General features: G+C 36.8%; 1 protein-coding gene across 3 annotated transcripts in view; it reads right to left on the bottom strand.

Annotated features, from left to right (window-relative positions):
• mfrn (mitochondrial iron transporter mitoferrin) overlaps window positions 1–22299 on the bottom strand; it is a 143519-nt gene extending 121220 nt beyond the window's left edge. For all 3 annotated transcript variants that reach the window (XM_090371962.1, XM_090371963.1, XM_090371964.1), the window contains exons 1-3: window positions 21970–22299; window positions 10188–10413; window positions 111–167 (exon numbers count right to left, since the gene is read on the bottom strand). In XM_090371962.1, coding sequence (XP_090228088.1) covers window positions 111–167; window positions 10188–10413; window positions 21970–22086 — 400 coding nt within the window. In that variant the 5' untranslated portion in view covers window positions 22087–22299. The remainder of the gene's footprint in view (window positions 1–110; window positions 168–10187; window positions 10414–21969) is intronic.
• Between the last annotated feature and the right edge of the window lie 102 nt (window positions 22300–22401).

The raw sequence follows: 22401 nt of genomic DNA, 5'->3' as shown, positions 1-22401 counted from the left end.
AAAAAAATAAATAAAAACTTCATATTTATATCTTTTATAAAGTACTTTTGCAATAATCAGAACAAAGCAAAGAATTCTGAAGATTTTTTTTTTTCTTTGTCATTACTAACCTTCTGCAGGATTCATAATTGCATCATGAAGAAGAGTTGCCATACTACCAGCAATTGCTAAAATAAAAATATAACACAATTTTAAATAATTTACACTTTAGTTCAATCAATCAATCTCTCTCGCTTTCTCTCATTCATACAGCGTATCAATACACAGGATGGCTTGAAAGTTCCTAACCCATTTAATATAACTAATGCTTTTATTTTTAAATATTTAAAAATTTCATTTTTTGGATATAAAGTAGTCATCTAAAATTAGATGGTTCAGTCTCTTTATCACCTTATCTCATGCCTCAGAGACATTAATCAGCCCGTCCACTTACCCGATTTATCAACCCAGTTTTTTTTTTTTTTTTATGTTTGTTAACAAATAATGACACATTTAAGAGTTAAAATATAATATTAAGAACAAAATTAACACCAAAGACACTGAACAAAGTTATGGAAAGTACCACTGAAAAAAATTTTGTTAAACAATGATGGTAGATATTAAAAGGATATAATCTTTCATAAATGAAATGCAATATACAAAATAAATTGCATGTATTTTCTGTTTTAATTAAAAATTTATAAATCATTACAAATGGTTAAAGGAATTCTGGGCCACCCTGTATATGCAAACAGATGAGAAATTATTTTTGAACTGTAAAATTTTCATTAAATGAATCATTCTACTTCAGACAGACCAAACTATAAAAATAAAGAAAACATTTCATACAGAAGGCTCCTCATTTTTAAGGAATACTGAGGGATGGGGGGGGGGGGAGAAATAGGAAGTATATTTATGTAAGTCAAAGATAACACATGTCAAATTATAAATCTAGTGCTTATAGGAAATTAACACTGAAAACTAAGGAGATAAATTCTGTCAAACACCCAAACAGAAATGGTAAACACCTATAGCATTCAAGATGAAATTAGAAATTACTTGACTTCTGAAAAAGTGTTTGCATGATCCCCCCCCCCCCAACTTGACAGTCTCAAAAAGTCTGCCATGCTGTTATGGCAGTTTTAAGTAGTCCATTTGTTGTGTACACTGCTATTTAAAAAACATAAAAAGTCAGAAAAATTTACGGAACAGTATGTGAATCTGAAAAACAAATTGGAAAAAAAAAATAAATAAATAAAACTTCATATTTATATCAGGAATCTGAAATTCCTGATTAAATCATAGAAAATTCTCATGGAAATTTAAGAAATATTTAACCCTTCCATGAAAGAATTTCTTAAAAAGTACATAAGTTTTTTTAGGTCCTTGCCACTAAACTTCAGGCAATCAGGTGGCAGGACCTTCCAGAGATTTGGGATTGCCTGGCTATCTGGTTAGTGGCAAGCAACGTAGGGACCCATCAGGGGTTCCCCAGCGAAAAGCCAGATGTACAGCACAACCTGACACTACACTTCATCAAATAACACACAACTCGCACCTCTGGTTTTTACAGAGTAATGTAACACCACACAGAGTAAACAGTGCAGATGTGGGAAACCACTAGAGGCACTCCCATCCAAACATTTTGCCAATATGTACTTACTTCTACTATTTCTAAAATCATGTAGAAATTAATTAACCACCAACTCAAACTATCTAGAAACTTTCCATCTGATCAATTATCAGTATGGATTCGTCATGTCAATCCAGAATATCACTGGTGATATTCTGGCTTATGTTACCCATCTATTGACAAATTCAAAGGAAAAGTTTGGTGAAACCGAAGCAGTAGCTCCTGACATTTCAAAGACTGTTGACCGTGTTTGGCATAAAGGTCTTCTAAACAAGCTTCTAGATTATGGTTTGCCAACTGTTTGGTAGATGGCTCTCTGTCTTCAACTTTCAAATATCCACTACCAATTCCTTAAATGCTGATCTCCAGCTAATTCTCCAGTGGGGCAAAGATAACTTAGTTGATTTCAATCCTTCTAAAGCTTAGTCCTATCTTATATCTCGGAACAGGATTCTTCTGCTCCTACGTTTATCTTCGATGACACTGTGATTTCTAGGCAAGATCATATATTTCTATTGGGGATTACCCGGACTTCTGATCTCTCTTGGTATAAGCACATCACAAATATTGCTTCCTCTGCATCTAAAAAACCGGGTTCTCTTTTGCTCTCAGTATTACACTTCTTCCAAACAGCTATTCACTCTATACATATCTTAAATTCACTCTACCGTGGAATACTGTTCCCACATCTGGGCGGTGCCCCCCAGTCCTCTCTCAGGCTTCTAGATTCCATTCAAGAGGACATTTAGGTTAATTAATAACTCATCTCTAACAGAGTCTCTCCACTCTCTGTCTCATAGACTTTGTTTCTGCCGCATGCCTTTTCTTTAGATACTTCCACGGGCACTATTCTTTTGAATTGGGTTTATAATTCCCGCTCTCTTCGAAAGCAGTCCGAACATATGCCACAACCAGTCAACTTTGTTTTACGATCCAACTTCAAACTCACAGAACGACTTTTCTTCTTCCTCATTTATTCATTCTGTTTTCTGGAACAACCTTCCTTCATAGGTATTTCCTGAAAATTAAAATCTACAGAAGTTCAAGTCTAACATCAACAAGTATCTTCTTTTATCACCTCAACCTTCAGCCCATGCATGGTACAGCAGAAACCCATTAAAATGAGATTTAATGGGTTTCCGCTTATAATGCAATGCAAGCATGGCTCCTATTTTTCGTCAGTTGAATCATGTTTTCAGGCACTGACAATCAACTTTTTGGATTCCTTGTGAACACATGCCGATATATTCAGTTTAATGCGAACCTGCAATACATATTATCCTTTGATTTCCGTAAGAACAATAATAAACAACGTGTAACTCTACTTAAGAAGTGTTTGAACATACAGTATACAAAAAGTTTGTAAGATACAAAGTCTCACAAATACCTATTTCTCTGGATAACAATAGTATGTGAAAATAAAACAATTTTACGAACAAAGAAAACAACATTTCAGAAATATCTCAGTTAGTGGGCCTATAGGAACAATAGACAAAGCAAAGTAGTTAAGTAGAAAGACCGTGGATTTAAATGGTGCTCAGGGAGATAGACAACATCAATTTAATCCTTCTATCATACTGCCACTCAGCATCTAGTCATTTTTGGGAAAGTTGCTCAACGTAGTTCAGAAGAAGCATAGTCATTGGGAGATCTAACGGTAGAAGATGAAAGGGTTTCGTGGTAAGGGCAAACAAAGTTGTCGTTAGTAACGTATGAGAAGAATAAGTTTAAGAAATAACATAGTAATTGGATCTATACAAATTAGTTAGGCGGAGATATGCAGATAAGAGAGAAATAAGTAGGGTTTTCGTGCAGAAAAACACCCCTCCCATAAGTTCAATCACCTGTAAATTTTTCTTGTTTCTCAAATTGCAAGTTGTTAAAATTTTAAAATAAAGTATAAATTTAAAGAAATGTCTGAAATTTCAAAAAACAGAAGAAGTTTACCACACAAGAAAAAATTGCTGCTCTTGATGGAATCAAGTCCGGAGTCCAGCAATTTCAAGCAGCTAGAGACCTTGGAGTGAATAAATCTACAGTACGTGGATGGATGGAAGGAATGAGAGGAGAAACTTCGTGATGTAGCCAAGTCTGTGGAAAAAAGCAATGGACTGCAACAAAAAAACTTGTGGCAACTTCAAGACGAACAATTGTATAAAGCTGTTTCAGTGGTTTGTTCAGTCGGTGGAAACAAGCAATGGACTGCAACGAAAAAAACTTGTGGCAACTTCAAGACGAACAATTGGATAAAGTTGTTTCAGTGGTTTGTTCAAGAACGATCTGAAGGCACACCTCTATCTGGACCCCATCTACAAACCCAAGCTAAAAAATTCCACATCGAACTTCATGGAAATGAGTCCACAACATTCAATGCAAGTAATGGATGGCTAACACGTTTTAAAAAGTGGCATGGAATAACCAAAATGGATATATCAGGTGAGATACATTCAGTCAATGATGAAGTTGCATGCTCTTACCCTACCCAGCTTTAGAAAATAATTGAAGATGGTGGCTATACAACTGTGATGAGACTAGACTTTGTTATAAAATGTTACCCAATTCCCTCAGGCTTGTAAGAACGTTACTCAAAGAAAACAAGGCTTCAAGCAAATGAAAGACAGAGTGACCGTACTTTTCTGTGTAAACCAAACAGGAAATCACAAACTGAAGCCATTTTGTGCAGGAAAGTTTAAATCACCACAGTGCTTCCATCTTGTGAACATGGCCTCTATGTCATTTGCCTATGACTTTAGCAAAAATGCATGGATGACTTACAGTATCTTTGAAAACTGGTTTCATAAGCAATTTGTAACTGATGCACATAAACACTTATGGCAACAAGGACTGGATACCAAAGTTCTCTTGCTACTGGATAACTGTCCTACCCATCCTCCTGATAACCTAATAACCAGAGACAGTAAAATCTGAGTGTGCTACTTACCAAAAAACACCACATCAAAGATACAGCCTGTGGATCAAGGGATTATATCAATGTTTAAAATGAACTTCTACAAGACTCTAATACAGCGAATAATCACTAGTGAGGATTCTGTTACCTAATTTTAAAGAAGTTGAACTTAAAGGAAGTTTTTTACATTGGTGGGGTGGTAAAGCGTAGGAAACCATGACGAAAAGGTGTATTTCAAATGTTGGAGAAACATATTGGGTATAAGACTGGTCCCCGATAACTCCCAAGTAGCCAGTGACAGTGATAAAGAGAATGACTTTGAGGGCTTTATAGAGGAAGATGTCGCTGCTACTGACCAGTTCATGGAAAGGTACATTAATAAAGGCCTCAGAGATGATGACGAGGCCAATGCCAAGTGAGTACTGGCACAGTTCATCGACGGAGAAAGGTGGGGCCACAATAGAATGTTGGATAGATGGGAACAACAACTGTACTATATATGACCACATGACTGACTCAGAAATAATCAAAAATGTTACTGGCGAAAGTCATGATCCAGATGCAACCGAAGACCAGAGCCACCACCTAAGATTGTGGAGGCACTAGCTGGTTTGCAAACTGGACTTAAATTTCTTGAAACAGAAAAGGTAGATTCCCCTTCAATTATACAGTTAAAATGCCATATTAAAATTGTTAAAAGAAACAAAGAACTGCAATTAAACAGTCAATCCTTGATTGTTTTTTAAAAAAAATTAAACTTGAAAGTAATGACGAAAATGTACAAATGTTTGTTCGCTAATGTTTACTGAGTAGTTGAAAGACCACTGAGTGGCGCCTCCGTAGCCACGTGGGTAGGAGCAGCAGTGGTAGCACACGCTTCTTGATTAGACTGGGGTTCGAGCCCGTTGCCACCAAATATGGAGAATGTGGAAAGGTCAGGGAATGACCACCGCATATCCCGGAGCAATATGGCCTTAGTTGCTAATGCTCCTAAAAACCAAATAACAACAACAACAGAACACTGAGTGCATTGTTTCCCCTTTTCTCCCAAATTTGACCATTTGTTAATTTCGAAACGTGAACGTAACAGTCAATACAACCACGTGAAAAGCAGTTTTCGTGACAAAAGGTGTTTATACTGGTTTTTTTAACCAATGAATATTGGTTAAAAAAAAAAAAAAAAAAAAAAAACATGAATATTGGTTTTTTAAATACTTTATTGTACAGTGCATCAATAAAATGCTGAAACAACACAATTGCATAATATTTCCATTACTATTCTGTGCGTGATTTTTCTTAGATGTAGAAGTGCAATTACCCTGAAAAAAAAGAAGAGATGAGCAAAATTGATAGTACATATGAAGTTTGAATGTCGCAAAATAGCTAGAATTTTCTAATGTGATCCCATTTATATCACAATGTGATTCTTAGGACCCAGAGTATCACATTTTAATGGGTTTCAGCTGTACTAACTATTATAGGTTTTAATACCTCTCATGTTTGGGGGTATCATAAAATAAATAAATATGGAAAATTTTTTGACACCCTCAGGGACTGAGGGTGCCAGAAAATTAAATTAAATTAAAAAGATAAAATTAAATGCAATTAAAGTTAATTTTAATACTTTTTTTTTTTTCATTTGTTTTATATACATTGTATTGCCATTTCAAGCATTCCTCATGATGTGTATCCCCCTGGTGGCTATCACCTAAAAGCATATAATAACATAGGCAGAACTACTGCCCCATTACATACTCATTTTCATTCTGTAAACCAATAAAAGGCAAGAGCTGAATTTTCACACTTAACAGAAATGCTATTAAAAAAAAACAAAAAAAAAAAAAAAAAAAACTTATCCTCTGATCCTTGAGGTTATCACAGACATTCTCTCAGATATGCCAGAAAAGCTGTACTTGCTACCTGGGAGTCTAAAACACTGATGGAACTGTTATTCGGGTGACACTCAAGTCAACTGGACCCAATTTCAGCAAAGTCCGGACAGCCAAATCCTCTGCTTGCACCTTCATGATGGTGGGACTGTTAGTAATCCTGGGTATAACCTCCATGCACAAGTACATGGTGGGTGACCACCCAGGTGTGAACCAACGTAAGCAGCGGTCGAGGTGTGGCACCCATACCACATGGAGGAATGCCGCCCCTCTATGTTACCAGGCAGTACTAGGTGATAGATGACTCTCATCAATCGGTGCAATACCACCACCTTGCTTATTGGAGGCTTGAAGTGGTGGAACCCATGTTTAGTCTCTAGAGCTAAGTTTCGGTCAACCCTTCCCCATCTCTTCCATCACGCAGTATGATTGATGACTTTTGAGGTTATGACGAACATCGTGGGGAAGATCCAATATTCCTTACATTTCGAGGGTACAGCTCTAAAATGGTGTTCGCAGGCCGGCCGCTAGTTAGTACACTGGACCGAACCTATTGGTAACTCTCTAGGAGGCTTCCAGATAGTGACTGGAGGGAGTCCGAGTAGTGTGTATGAGGAGGGCATTGTCGAGGCCATGTTATGTCAAGGATCTGGGTATATTCTTACCATGTGGATGCCATATCCAAAAATTTCATTATATAATACAGCATGTCCCACCCACTTTTTTTTACTATAGAATACACCATGAATTGTAAAACTAACAGAGCAAGCTTATCTATGAAAAGATCTAAACCTCCCAAACACTTCCTAATTCATTTCAATTCTAATGGTCTCAATTCTAATCTCAACGATGTCCATTTTTACTTGCAGTCTGCCAAACTCCATGTACTTTTTCTGACAAAATCTCAGTTATCGGTTGATTTAACTACTGCTCATCTCAGATACCCAAATTATTCGTTGTATGATTCTTTTCGCCTCAAAGGTGGTACTTGTGCATATGTCCATTCTGATATTCCCTGTCAGAGACTAGGAAATTTGGAATCTCCTCTCTTCGATCTTCTCTGGCTTAAAATCCCTCTACCTCATTGGGTAAAATTCATCTGTTGTCTCTACCGTTCTCCCAACTCCACTAATCACTTGGAGCTCTTTGACTTCCTCTCTTTGCAACTTCACTTTCTCCAGTCCAACTTTCCTAACAGTGAGTTAATTTTTCCTTGGTGATTTTAATGTTCACAACTCCAGCTGGCTTCCGTTTTCTAGTCATACCGACTCAGCTGGTCGAGATGCAGAGGCTTTTGCAATTACTAATGACCTTGCACAGATTGTTCATTTACCTACAAGAATACCGGACAATCCTAATCATACAGCCAATACGCTTGATCTGTTTATCACGAACAACCCTTCTAAATACATGGTCGAAGTGAGAGGTCCTTTAAGCACTTCAGATCACAACTTGGTGACTGGCTCTTCTCCAATGGAGCCTTTATCTCTTGGCTATTCCCAACCTCATGTCGTTTGGCATTACAAGAATGCAAAGTGGGATGATGTGAGAGATTTCTTTTCCTTGGTGAGATTACTGTTTCAAAACTTCTGATGTCAATATTTGCTCATATCGTGTGAGTGAAATTATTCTTGCAGGAATGGAATCCTTTATCCCACACTCCACTTTAAAATCTCGTCCTTTATCTAAACCTTGGTTTTCCAATAAATGTGCTAAGGCTGTTCAAGAGAAGAACGTTGCTATCGTAATTGGCTTGTTTCTAATTCTTCAATTTCATTTTCTGCCTACACCAAAGCTCGCAACAATTGTAAAGCAATTATCAATCAGTCTAAACTAGAGTTTGAACAGGCTAAGAGTAAACAACTTGCTACTTGCCCTAATGGTTGCCGAGCATTTTGGTCTCTTGCCAAAGCTATTGGCCGCAACTTTTGCCCATCTCTGCTCCCACCTCTGTCAAAACCAGATGGTTCTGTTGTCACTTCAGCCAAGGATAAAGCTGACCTGCCAGCATCCCATTTTTTTTCCAACTCATGTATTAATGATCTTGGTAAAACACCTCCCACCATTCCCAACACACTCCATTCAATGCCTACTGTGGTCTTCCGTCAAAAGGATTTTTACGAATCTTGATGCTAAGAAAGCTCCAGGTCTCGAAGGTATTTCTCCACTTGTTCTCAAAACCTGTGCTCCTGAACTTACTCCTATTCTTTGCTGCCTTTTTTCACATTCTTATTCTAAAGGTGTTTTTCCTTCTGCTTGGAAATTTGCTCATATCCAGCTAGTTCCTAAAAAGGGTGACAAATCGCTCCCATCCAATTACTTCTAATCTTTCTAAAGTAATGGAGAAATCAATTAACCGCCAACTCTTAAACTACTTAGAAACCTTCCGTCTGATCAATGATCGCCTGTATGGATTCCGTCAGTGTCGATCCACTGGTGATATTCTGGCTTATGTTACCATTTATGGCCTAATTCAATGGAAAGGTTCGGTGAAACACAAGTAGTTGCTCTTGACATCTGAAAGGCTTTCGATCATGTTTGGCATAAAGGTCTTCTAAACAAGCTTCCATCTTATGGTTTGCCAACTGTTTTTTTGTAATTGGTTATACAGTTTTCTCTCTGATCGCTCACTGAGGGTGATGGTAGATGGCTCTCTGTCTTCTAACTTCTCCACTAATGCTGGTGTCCCCCAAGGTTCAGTTCTTTCCCCCACTCTTTTCCTCTTGTATATTAATGACCTTCTTCCATTGACTGGAAATCCTATCCGTAGTTTTGCCAATGATAGCACATTGCATTCCACTTCCATTTTGAGAAACCTTGTCCTGCTCAATCAGCTTCAACTTCTCGAAAATTTGCTACCAATTCCTTAAATGCCAATCTTCAGGTTATTCTCCAGTGGGGCAAAGACAACTTAGTTGATTTCAACCCTTCTAAAACTCAGTCGTCTTATATCTTGCAAAAAGGATTCTTCTGCTCCTATGCTTATCTTTGGTGACACTCCGATTTCTAAGCAAAATGATATATCTCTTTTGGGAATTACCCTGACTTCTAATTTCTCTTGGCACAAGCACATTACAAATATTGCTTCCTCTGCATCTAAAAAACTTGGTTTTCTCTTTTGCTCTCGGCGTTACTTTTCTTCCAAACAGCTGCTCACTCTGTATAAATCGCAAATCTGCTCTACCATGGAATATTATTCCCACATCAGGGTGGTACCTCCAAAACCTCTCTCAGGCTTCTTGATTCCATTCAGAAGAGGGCAGTTAGGTTAATTAATGATTCATCTCTAACAGTCTCTCTCCACTCGCTGTCTCATAGATATACTGTTTCTGCTGTATGCCTCTTCTACAGATACTTCCATGGGCACTGTTATTCTGAATTGGCTTCTAATTCCCGCTCTCTCTGTCAAAACAGTCCGAACACGTGCAGTCACCAGCCAACATCCATTTACTCTCCAACTTCAAACTCACAGAACCAACTTTTCATCTTCCTCGTTTATTCATTCAACAGCCGTTTCCTGGAACAACCTTACTTCATACATATTTCCTGAAAATTACAGTCTACAGAAGTTCAAATCCAATGTCAACAAATATCTTCTTTTGTCTTCTCAACCTCCAACCCAAGCACAGTACTAAGTACTATAGGTTCTAATACCTCTCGTGTTTGGGTTTACATAAAAAAAAAAAAAAAAAAAAAATTGACATAAACCATTCAATTTTGTATTTAAGGTATATAATACCATAAAAATTAAAAGTTTAACACCACAAATATAACCAACCTTGTGATAGTGGGGTCCCTGATCCATGATCATTTCTGCTAATGGCATGTTTCATTTTTTCATAACAAGAAAAATACAGGGCATGTGCAGGTCCTGCACCTAGAACAACAGCACTCATTCCTCTTACTGGACGTAAAATTCCTTCATATCGGATCATTTTATATAGAGCCTCAGGAACAGTACGGTATGCGGCTTTTGGATTTGGTTGTAAACTCTGCATACGAGTCTGTAATGACATGAAACGAAAAATAGATGTTTTAAGGAACAAAAATTTAAAATCCCAATCAAACTTGAAAAATATGCAAATGAGACTAATATTTCAGCTTATGGAAATTGATGCGGTTAAAATAAATTGTAATAGGCTTATTGATGTTGCAATGGGGGCAAAGGTTGTAGTGCAAGTTAATTTGTTCAATAAAACTCTTGGTTTACCACACAATGTTTTCCTAATACTTTTGTTAGGGTAGTGTACATAAACAGGATCTATGTCAATTTGTTGCATGACAGTTCAAAATATATGGGAATTTAGTGAAAGGCAACTGGTGGCTACGACAATTTGGCATATGCACAACAATTCGGTATATCACATAGATCAAAAATTTTAAAAAATAATCAATGAAGTAAAAGGTTTAGGAAACAAGAGAAATTTTGATGACTTAAAAAGGAGGAATGCAGAAATTTAGATAAAGGAAAATAACATACTTTTTATCCATTTTTTTGTATAAAAGGATTCACCAATTCTTGGGCTTTTATGAAGCAAACAAGGCAAATAGCCAATACAGTATATGCAATTCACAGGCATTATATACAGAACCCTCACAATCTTAGTTGTTTGGTGCAAAAATAAAGACCCTTTTAACTGTTGTTCTCTGTGCTAACAAAGTGTCTTGGCACACCATCCCTTAGTCAGGGAGCACTAAGGGTACTGGTGAAAATGACACACTGGGTCAGAGTACTTTTTCATGTAGGAGACTCGCACTCCGATTCCAACTCCTACACAATCTCCAGGGAAGCTTAGCTCCCTACCTTTAACCCATCCATAGTACTAACTTCTTTCAAAAAAAAAACTATAGCACAGATTGCAAACTGAATAATAGGAAATGTGAACTACCCAGCCATGACATTTCCTAAAGAATGCAACTTATAGAAGTGAAAGTGCGAAAAGGTTCTCATGTATTCCAATTTTCAACCCGTGTGACAATTTTTTAATAGGATCTCCTAAAAAAAAGTACAATATGCATTAAAAAAAACAAAACAAAAAGCAGATAGTACACTGAATCAAAAATATAAAACATCAAGAACAGTATTATGATCACTAATTCACCATTTACAGCACAGCATGTGAAAAGTTTGCATTTCCTGTCTTGCTTTCCCATACACCAAATTCATTCTAAGAATTCACCAAATCATCGAAGCCACAGTCTTTCGCCAAATTGTCACATACAGCGAAATATCATGGACCGAACTGTTGTACAACGAATTTTATTGCAATGAATTTACATATAAACATTCTCTCTTATTTGAACTCCTACATTTTTGTTTTATTTCTACATTTAGAATGACATTTGACTTGAATTTTTATTAGAAAGTTTTTTCATTTTTTCCCCCTGCACTGCTACTCAGAAATAGCCAATTTATAAGCTAAAGTTTTGCCTTAATGGCATTACCCAATATATTATTTTTACAGAATAAAATTATAAATCATTTCATTTTTAATTCTTTCTTAAATTTTCTTCAAAGATATAGTGTATGCAATGCAACAGCCGAGCTGTTCATGTGACATTTTTTACACACCTATAAAGCATGTGCAGATTCTATGAGAGGATTAATACAAAAAATTATAATACTGCATTCATAAGATACACAAACATTGGAGTTGGAAGCCAGGTAGCTAAATAAGATTTACAATTTGTTTTGTGTTTATATCAGAATAACATGCCACATAAAGAAAAGATCAGCTGTTCTTATGATTGGTTAGACTAGCACATAATCAACAAGAATTTTTTTAAATATATATATAATTAAATTTTCTGAATTCACTTTGATGGTAAAATGATATCATGAAACTATATACAGTAAGTCACCGACATATGTAAGAGATATGTTCCAGGACTTCTAGCGTAAGTCGAGTTTTACGTAACTCAGGAATGACAAATAAAATATTGCTACTATATCCCTGATATGCCAAAATTACAAAAACCACACAATATCCTCAGAAGAATAAAGAAAAATAGTTACATATTTTTCAATCAATTAGTTAAATTAAAAACTTTATCTGGGAACAGCAGCGAAGTAGCACATAAGAAAAAAAAACATAAAAGGAAGGGAAACACATTTAAATTGTAGGGTAAAAACTGATATGTATTTTGTAGCCTTGGTTATTATAGTTGACTTCATTGATGCCCATCCCTGCAACGCTTCTCGTATTGTCTTTGTCCTTTATTATTGCATTCACTATTATTACTATTGCCGACACTGACAAATCTAAATTCGCGCGATACTTGTCAATGTTTGACAATTTTCATACATCCTTATTACTTTAATTTTCTGATCCAAATCATCGCTTTCCTTTTCTTGATAGATTTACTAGAACAGCTGTCACTTATTCTGTTAGTCAGCATCATGATAACAGTCAAAATGAAATTTTCTCTAAAGAACTTCACAGGGTTAAGGCAGAAACACACTATTATCACCTCATGCAAGTCCACATTTTATTAAAGCACATTTCTGGAGGTCACTACCATAAAACAATAACGACAATATGCAGTTTCCAGTTTATTGGGCTTTTCTGTTAGTGCAATTCATTATAAATGGGTTATAAACTTGATCTTATTGCATTTGCGATAATACCGACAGCTGGAATTCTGTGGATTTTTACGTTATTATGGTGAAGTCTTCACTAAAATCTTCAGTCATATAAAAAACAATTATTTTCAGAATCTTCTCTTCATTCCTCTTTTTTATGCTTAGTAAACTTGCACCTCCATATCTCACTTGTGTGTGCCATGTTCGTCGTTATTCATTGCTCATTTTTCTTACTGTTTTAAATTTTACAATCCTAAAAAAAAAAAAAAAAAAAAAAAAAAAAAATACGAATTTATATGTCTGAATTTATGTAAGTCGGGGACTTACTGTATATAAGTGTGTGTATATATATATAAGTTGTATTAATATATTAAATTAAGTGTGCATAAACAGATCAGAAAGTTACAAAAGGTGCCAGTAACTATAAGGGTGAGAAAGTAGAAAAAGAAGAGTAGTAGTAGGGGTAAAGGGAAGGGTTTTTGCTTTCATAAAGGCGACTACGGAGGTCTGAGACCAACTGATGATGTTACCAACAGCAAATTCAAAATGGAATGCATTCAAAGAATTTAATCTCGGAAGCTACTAAACATACCAACTAAGAAATATTGTTCAAGGTTTAGGCCTAAATGGAGGTCAGATGAACTAATGAGACGTGGCAGAGAAGAAATATGCATGGGATACATATAAATTAATGTGACACGGAAGCCTATGATAGATATAAGCTGGTCTGTAACCAAGTCACAAAGGAGGTTAGGCAGGCAAAGGGTGCAAAGAAAAATAGCAAAGAGTTCTTTACTTATGTAAACTCTAGAAGGAAGGAGATGAATCAGATTGGTCCACTGGATATCGATGGTTCAACTGTTGATGATCCTGCTCAGGTAGCTAACAAACTAAATGGTTATTATGCTTCTACATTCACACATGGAGTTATTCAGGGAGGGGAATGCCAGAGGTGATTTAAACTCTGGCAGTGAGCTAGAAGATTTTGTAATAACTGAGAGCAAAGTGGAGAAGAAATTGTGGAAGATAAACATAAGAAAGGCACCTGAGTTGAATGGGATCTATCCAGTTATATTAAAGGAGGCAGCAAAGAAAGTAAGCAAACCCTTAGCCATAATTATGAGAGCCCAAATGTGACCCCAATTCACAAAGGAGGATCAAAGGGTGACAGGAGTAATTATAGATTTGTTAGTTTAACTTCTGTTCCAGGGAAATTAATGGAGGCACTGGTTAAAGAAGCATTGCAGGATCATCTAGACACGACTTCAGTTATAGCTTGGACACAGCATGGTTTTGCTAAGGGGAAGTCTTGTCTGACCAATTTGAATGATTAATATGATATGGTCACAAAGGAACTGGATGCAGGGAATAACTTTGATATCATATATTTGGATCTTAGAAATGCTTTTGATACTGTTGTACATGGAAGACCGTTACACAAATTGGAGCAGTGTGGCATTGGAGGCAAATTGCTGCTATGGATAAAGGGATGGTTGGGTGGGAGAAGACAGAGTGGCAATCAATGGACATCGCTCTTTGTGGACTAATGTCCACAAAGAGCGATGTCCATTGATTGCCACTCTGTCTTCTCCCACCCAACCATTCCTTCAGGCACTCCACTTGGACATCGCTCTTTGTGGACATTAGTCCACAAAGAGCTATGTCCAAGTGGAGTGCCTGAAGGTTCAGTGTTGGGTCCATTGTTTTCTATATTTATTAATGATATTGATGAAAGTATATCACACTTAATGTCCAAGTTTGCAGACGATACGAAGGTTGGCAGGGTGGTTAATGACACTAATGAGAGTACGCTGCTGCAACAGGATCTAGAAAAGTTGAGCAGATGGACTGAGAGGTGGCAACTGAAGTTTAACATTGACAAATGTAAAGTACTGCATAAGGGAAGCAGTAACCCCAGAGTAATGTATCAACCATGTGATACTACACTGACAGTGGTAGAGAATGAAAGGGACCTGGGGGATAATTGTGCAGGCATATATGAAGTTTTCTAAGCAGTGCAGACGGTGTGTAAGAGTAGCTCATGGTGTCTTGTCAATGATATACAGGAATTTTTCTAGCAGGGATAAGGAGGTGATTATCCCCTTGTATAAGGCAATGGTCAAGCCTCACCTTCAGTACAGTATAAGGTCTGGAGGCCTCATTTTAGGATGGATGTAGAGCTGCTGGAGCGAGTGCAGAGAAGGGCAATAAGATTAGTGAATGGAACAAAGGGTTGCTCTTAAGAAGAAAGGCTTATGTTTTGCAAATTATAGTGTCTGGAGACTAGGCACCTACGAGGTGATCTGATCGAGGTGTATAAAGCCTTGAGCATGCTCTGTGCTGATGGGATTCTTCCTCTTGCTCAGAATAATCACCTGAGAGGGCATAAATTCAAATTGCGGAAAGACAGTTGTAGGATAGATGTGCCAAAGCTTGCCAGCGTGTGATTGCTGGAATAAACTTCCATCTGCCGTAGAAGTTGATAGCTTAAATAGATTCAAGGCAGAACTAGACAAACATTTGGAGGAGTGGATGGGTGAAATTAGATTTTTTTTTTTTTTTTTTTTGGCTGATGCGATATAAGCTTGCTTTCTTGCATCATGTGCCTTTACTAATGCTAATATAAATTATTCAGATTTCTTAGAGAATATATATGATAAAAATTTAGCAGAGCATGGTATTTTGAAGGAAGAATTAAAAAGTCTGGCCAAAATTCGGTTTAAGATTAAATCCCGAAATAAAAATAACATGCACTGAATTTTGGAGACCCCAAACCAAATCAGGAAGATTTTTATGGGACTTGGGGGTAAGGTTTATGTAGGTTGATCCGTTCACAGTGTTTGGGATTTCTTAATAGTGTCTTGCTGTTTTAAGTGTTTGAATTATGGACACTCATCGAAAAACTGTCATCAATCGGAGAACACTTGTGGTGATCTGGGCCACCAGTTTGTAGATTGCCCCAAAAGGGATTCCCCTGTTGTATGTCCAAATTGCATTTCCAGAAAGAAAAGAATCAGATCATTCCTATAGGGATGTTAAATGCCCTGAATTTGTGAGAGCTCGAGAAGTTACTAAAGTTTGGACCGACTACTCATAATTATGTTAGGCCAAGAATCAAAACCCTGCAGCTGAATTGCCAACATGCTATTTCAGTTATGGGGGCTCTTTCTAAAATAATTGCACAACACAACATTAAAGTTTTGGGTTTACAAGAATTACACTCCTTTTTGTTGTGAAGGGGCTTCCGTTTGGATGTAGAGTTGTTTCTTCTGTTGCTGAGACTGTAGATGTTGGAGGTAACGCTATTATTAGGGTGTGGGCTGCCTTGAGGGTACCTGATCCTCAAATTACGGTTACAAAAATCAATGGTTTATGCACAATTCTCTCTCTCAAAAGCACTCTCTAAAGAGGCACTGTCTGTGCCTCTTTAGAGAGTGCTTTTGGAAAACTTTATTTTGTCTCAATCAATGCTCAGTCAAGTCAAAGCATTGAGCAGTTTCTCAATTACATAGAAAATGTGCTGTTTAGATTGGCTGGTTATCCAATTGTTTTTATGATGGATGCAAATGCTAAGTTTCCTTTTTTGGAATAGTCCTGTTCTGGATCCTAAAGGTGAACTACTTGTAAACTTTATTCGGTCAAAGAATCTTATTTTGTGGAATTCTCCAGGTCATCAACCCACCTTTGTCTTGGCACAGGTCAATCTTTTATTGATATCTTTTCAAATTTTACTTTTGGGAGCAATATCTGTAATTGGTTGGTACATACCTCGTGGTGCTCTAGTGATCACTTTTGATATTGACCCTGTGTCTAACCCACATATCATTAGATGTTCTTATGACTTGCCACAATACAGGACCAAAGAGGCAGATTGGGATGCCTTTAACAATAAGTTATGTGAACTTGCCTTTCCTGTGAATATTAATCGTATTAGTTGTTTGGCTGCTAATGCTCAGGAGGGCACAGTTCAGAAGTTGATTAAGAGTGTCTGTGACTTTACCCTAAAAAAGAACAAGAGGAAACAAAACTTTGTCCCATGATGGACACAAAACCTCATGAGGCTGAGAGACAACTCCTTAAAATTGCTCAACGGAACTATCAGCGAGCTAAGAGGGCTAGCAGACCCAGAATTGAAATTGATAGGTTGGAGGTGTATAAAGCAGATTGGAGGCTGTATTTCAGTGCTTTTTACAAAGAAAAAAAGGACTGCTTGGGATAGGTTTGTTCATTTTCCTTAAAGGATGATCCTCGAGTACCTTATAAATTGGTCACTGATTAGATTTATCCTGGTGACTTGTATTCATCAATTTCTTCTGGTGATGGTTTGGAGACCCTGGATTAGAGTGCATCCATTAATGTTCTTCTTGATAATATTATTCAACAAGATGTTCCAGTTCCTGAGGGGATGGAACAGTCCAGAATGCGGTTTGAACATCTGACATTTCTTGGTTCATGTCAGGAGGATCCTTTTGATTGCATTGAGATTGAAAATGCTATAATGTCCATGAAAGATGGAAAGTGTCCCGGTCAGGACTTACTTGAGGTGGCAGTTGTTAAGTGGGTTTTCCACAAATTATACTAAATTTGTTAAACAAATGCCTGTGTGATGGGGTTTTTCCTAAATCCTGGAAGGAGGCACGTCTGAAGTTTTTTCTTAAAAGTTTTGATAAACATACAAATGACCCATCTTCTTACAGATCCATTTCTCTGCTTCCAATTATTGGTAAGGTTCAAAATTATTATTATTCTAAAAATCTACATGCAAGTACAGAGTTTGGTTTCACCCGTGGAAAATCTACTGTGGATGCTGTTTGTTTGGTTCTGGACTCTGTTGGTTCTTCTACTTCTAAATATGTCCTTGGCCTCTTCATGAACTTAAAGGGGCCTTTCACACCGTATGGTGGCAGAGTGTCCTGGCGAGGTTCTGAGAGGCTGGGTTTCTTCTCCTATTTACCGCCTTATAGCAGATTACTTCTGTGACCATTCTACTTCTGTCACTTCTGGTTTCTGTTTGGTCTCTAGGTCCATTACTAGGGGCTGCCCTAAGGAATTGTTCTTGGCCCTGTGTGCTGGAATGTGGTCCTTGATGGTTGGCTCGCTGTGGACCGTGACAACATCCTTCAAGTTGCTTATGCCAATGACCTGGCTGTTTTGATTTCTGGTGACTCCAGGTTGCAGTTAGAATGCAGAGCTAATGAGTTTCTTGATAATTTAAATTCCTGGTGAAGGATACACAAATTAAAAATATCTATTAGCAAGACTAAGCAGACGTTACTAAAGGGACATTTAAATATTAACAGACTTCCTACTATAAGACTTGATGGGGGAGTCAATCAAAATTACAAGTTCTTATAAATACCCTTGTTTATTTTTGGATAATTGTATTAACTTTATTGGGCATGGCAAATATGTTTTACGGAAAATTAAAATTCTGACTAGCAAATAATCAGAATTACTAGAACTGTGTGGGGGTATTCTCCACACTTAAAATGTATTATTCATGTATTTTTATACTCATCGTTTGCTATGCTACTGGCTCCAGGGTTAATCATCATAAGGTCAAAAAATATCTTGTTCAAGAGCAGCATTTTTTCCTGCTTGATTTTCACTCTGCTGAGTATTAATCATGCTTGTATAAATGTAAATAGTTTTATGTATTTGATATGTACAGTTTTTTGGTTTTTATATTTTGTTTTTCACTCTGTGCCTATTGCAACTATGTGTACTGTTGTTATTTGGTTTTTAGGAGCATTAGCAACTAAGGCCATAATGCTCCGGGGATATGTGGTGGTCATTCCCTGACCTTTCTGCATCCTCTGAATTTCGTGGGCACGGACTTGAACCCCGGTCTAATAAAGAAGCGTGTGCTACGCACTGCTGCTCCTGCCCACCTGGCTACGGAGGTGCCCTATGTGTACTGTTTTGGTGTATAACTTTCTGTTCTGCGGGTTTGTGATTTTCACTCCACTGAGTGTTAATCATGCTTGTATAAATGTAAATAGTGTTATGTATTTGGTATGTACTGTTTTGTTTTGTTTTGCTATGACTAATTGCTGTGTATTAGTAAGCTGGTTGGGCCCTGCTGGGTTAGTAGTATTGTTTTTTTACAAAAATTTAAGTGTGAAATGATGCCTATGTAAATAATTATTTTGATGATTTCTCTGTCTTTTACTTTAAAAACTTTATTTTCTAAGTTCTTCATTTTCGGGGATGTCTTTTTCTTCTTTCCCTCCCATCTCTTTAACTAAACCTTCTATTTCCTATCTTTCTTTCGGTTCAAAATTCGGGGCTCCCAGGCTTGCCTGATAGTCCCATTAAGTGTCTCAGGTAGAAAGTGGACCCTGGTGCACCTCCTCGTGACCAAGGTTGGGAGTCAGGGGACCTGGTGTCCCCTGCCTGCGAAGTCACCAGGTGCCAGCACTCAACATAACAACACACACACTTTCACACCTACTTGCCAGCCTTGGCCTTTTCAGATGCTACAGAAATATATAGAGGGAACCCTGGAGACCGCAATTAAACAAATACACCTTGACCTTGTACTGCCGTCCTTGAAATCCCTTTGACTGCATGAATATGCAGTCAAAGGGTTTCAGGATAAGTAAATAGAACTCACAAAATAAAAAAAAAATGTAAAAAAAGTAACGTAGATAAATAAATTGTAGATAAATTTCATATAAACGAAAATAAAAATAAAATAATATGACATAATATGGGTGGTTCTGTAAAGTTATACATAAATGGAGAATATATTGAGGAAATTAACAGCTTTATTTATTTTGGCAATATGAAACAAATATAATGAAGGTGAAATTGCCACATTATTATATGAACTAAAAGCACCAAGTATAAAGTCAAACTAAAGAGGAAGAGTTACAGACTGGACTGTCGGAAGTTTTCCTTTAGCCAGAGAAAATTAATCATTGTAATATGCTGCCTCATTGAGTAGCTGAGGTTGCTGGTTTTAGGAAATTCAAATGCTAACTAGATGAATAATATGGGAGGAGGGAAACACATTAGATGACTTGATTTACTTTTGTATGTAAAATAGCAATAGCTTGTATTTCTTTCATTTATAACTAATATTAATACTAAGACTAAATAAATTCTGCACACCATGAAATTAGCATTAGTTGAGGAATATGATGCAAGAAAGCAAGCTTATATAGCATCAGACAAAAAAAAAAAAAAACTTCCCATTTCACCCATCTGGTCACTCCAAATGTTTGTCTAGTTCAGCCTTAAATTTATTTAAGCTATCAACCTCCACAACAACAGATGGAAGTCTGTTCCAGCAATCAACTATCTGCTGGCTAAAGGCAAACTTCCACACATCTATTCTACAACTGTCTTATTATTATTAGCTATATGGTGCAAGGAAGCTTGAGGCTCATGCTGCACCAGCCAAAAAAAAAAAAAAAAAAAAAAAAAAATTCCCAAGTCACCCTGAGAAAAAGAGAAGAGAAAAGTAGAAGGAAATCACCAAGAAAGAGAATAATGATGATTTTCTTCAATTTGAATCTATGCCCCCTCAGGTTCCTAATCAGAGCAAGTGGAATTATCCCGTCAGCATTGAGCCTGCTCAAACCATTCAAGGCCTTATACACCTTGCAGGTGCCTGGTCTTCAAATGCTGCAACTTTCAGAACTTAAGCCTTTCTTTGTAAAGTGCACCCCCTTGTTCCTCTCACCAATCTTGTTGCCCTTCTCTATACTCTTTCTAGCAACTCTACATCCTTTGTAAAATGAGGCTTCCAGACCTGTATACAGTATTCAAGGTATAGCCTGACCATTGCCTTATACAAAGGGATAATCACCTCCTTGTCTCTGCTAGCAAAATTCCTATATATCATTGACAAAACTGCATGACCTGCTCTGGCAGCCCATCTGCACTGCTCAGAGAACTTCATATCTGACTACACAAAACTCTCAGGTAATTGTGCAGTCAGATATGAAGAAATGCTACATCTTATTGCTAACGGAATTTTGCTCTGCTAGCAAAATTCCTATATATCATTGACAAAACTGCATGACCTGCTCTCGCAGCCCATCTGCACTGCTCAGAGAACTTCATATCTGACTACACAAAAACTCAGGTAATTGTGCGGTCAGATATGAAGAAATGCTACGTCTTATTGCTAACAAGAACATGTTTTTATAAATTGGTGACAGTGTTATAACGTATAAACTGTTGATATTAAAGTAAATATTATCCATTTCTATAGCCATTAAAAAAAAATCGAATGTTTCTGTAGTTTAATTACTACAGCATGTAGATTGCATGATTAAGACAAGACAAGGTTAGGGTATAATTTGCCTGGAAATGTTCAAATATTGAAATCTGTTAAACAGAATACATCAACCAAATCTAAAAATCTGTCTGTTTCTAAGAAATATCTAAGCTTCAACACGATGGAAATGGTCTAATATACGATCTACGCAAACTATACTAATGTTAAATCTGCCTTGAAAACCGCGTGGTGGCATTTAGGCTTATATGTCTTATGTAAAATAACAAAAACATGGAAAATACATTTATTAGCATATAGTAAAAGACGACGTACGTAATCAACACCATGACGAATGTAAAAAACTAGTTTCATTTTTTTTAAAAGAAGAAGAAAATACAAATACACGTTTATATTTGACAGTACAAGGAAAAACAGGTGCGACGACTCGGATGACTTGTATTACAAACCTTGCTTTCACTGTTGTGTAACCGAATGCGGATATGACGAATCTTTAAGTGATATGTAATAACATACATGTTAATACACTTACCTTATATATATATATTTATTTTATAAGAATTTTTTTATAACTAGTGCTAAATGCGCTGATAACAAATACGAGAAATCAAATTATGAATCATGACAAAACCATTACGTACATCCTGACTGAGTAACTTTATAAAAAGTTACTTTACTCAGTCAATACCATACACAGCATTAAAAGAAAATTATCTTACATTGGCTTACCTTGACTGAATCCAAAGGATACATTACACAGTGTTCCATGATACCTGCAGCTGCACCTGCCAGCATGTAAGAAGAAACAGAATTTGTCGGCAGGCTTTCATAATCGTCGAAGTCCATAGTGAGCCTGCTTGCAGTCAGTTAAAATCTTTAAGATTTTCTTAAAAGTCTAAAATATTTAATCATTACAGTGATAAGTTATATATTTCCCATAATATTTAGGGTCCATAATTAAAGATAAATCAAAGGATAACAGCTCAGTAAACCACGTGCTAAAACTACTACTGCTGTACCCCAAGAGGAGTACAGACTTCAGCACACGATGGCGCGTATCTAGAGTTGCTCACGCAATATTTAAACAGCACTGAGAGCGAGATTATGCTTACACAATCTGCTTCATAGGCGATATGATTTGAGACCAAGGTCGACATGTGA

The sequence above is a fragment of the Mastigoproctus giganteus genome, chromosome 4, assembly GCF_048544385.1.
Source record: "Mastigoproctus giganteus isolate SK-2022 chromosome 4, ASM4854438v1, whole genome shotgun sequence".
In the NCBI taxonomy this organism is placed as follows: Eukaryota; Metazoa; Arthropoda; class Arachnida; order Uropygi; family Thelyphonidae; genus Mastigoproctus; species Mastigoproctus giganteus.
The sequence above is the reverse complement of the archived record's forward strand: the minus strand, read 5'-3'. Positions and strand labels throughout refer to the sequence as shown.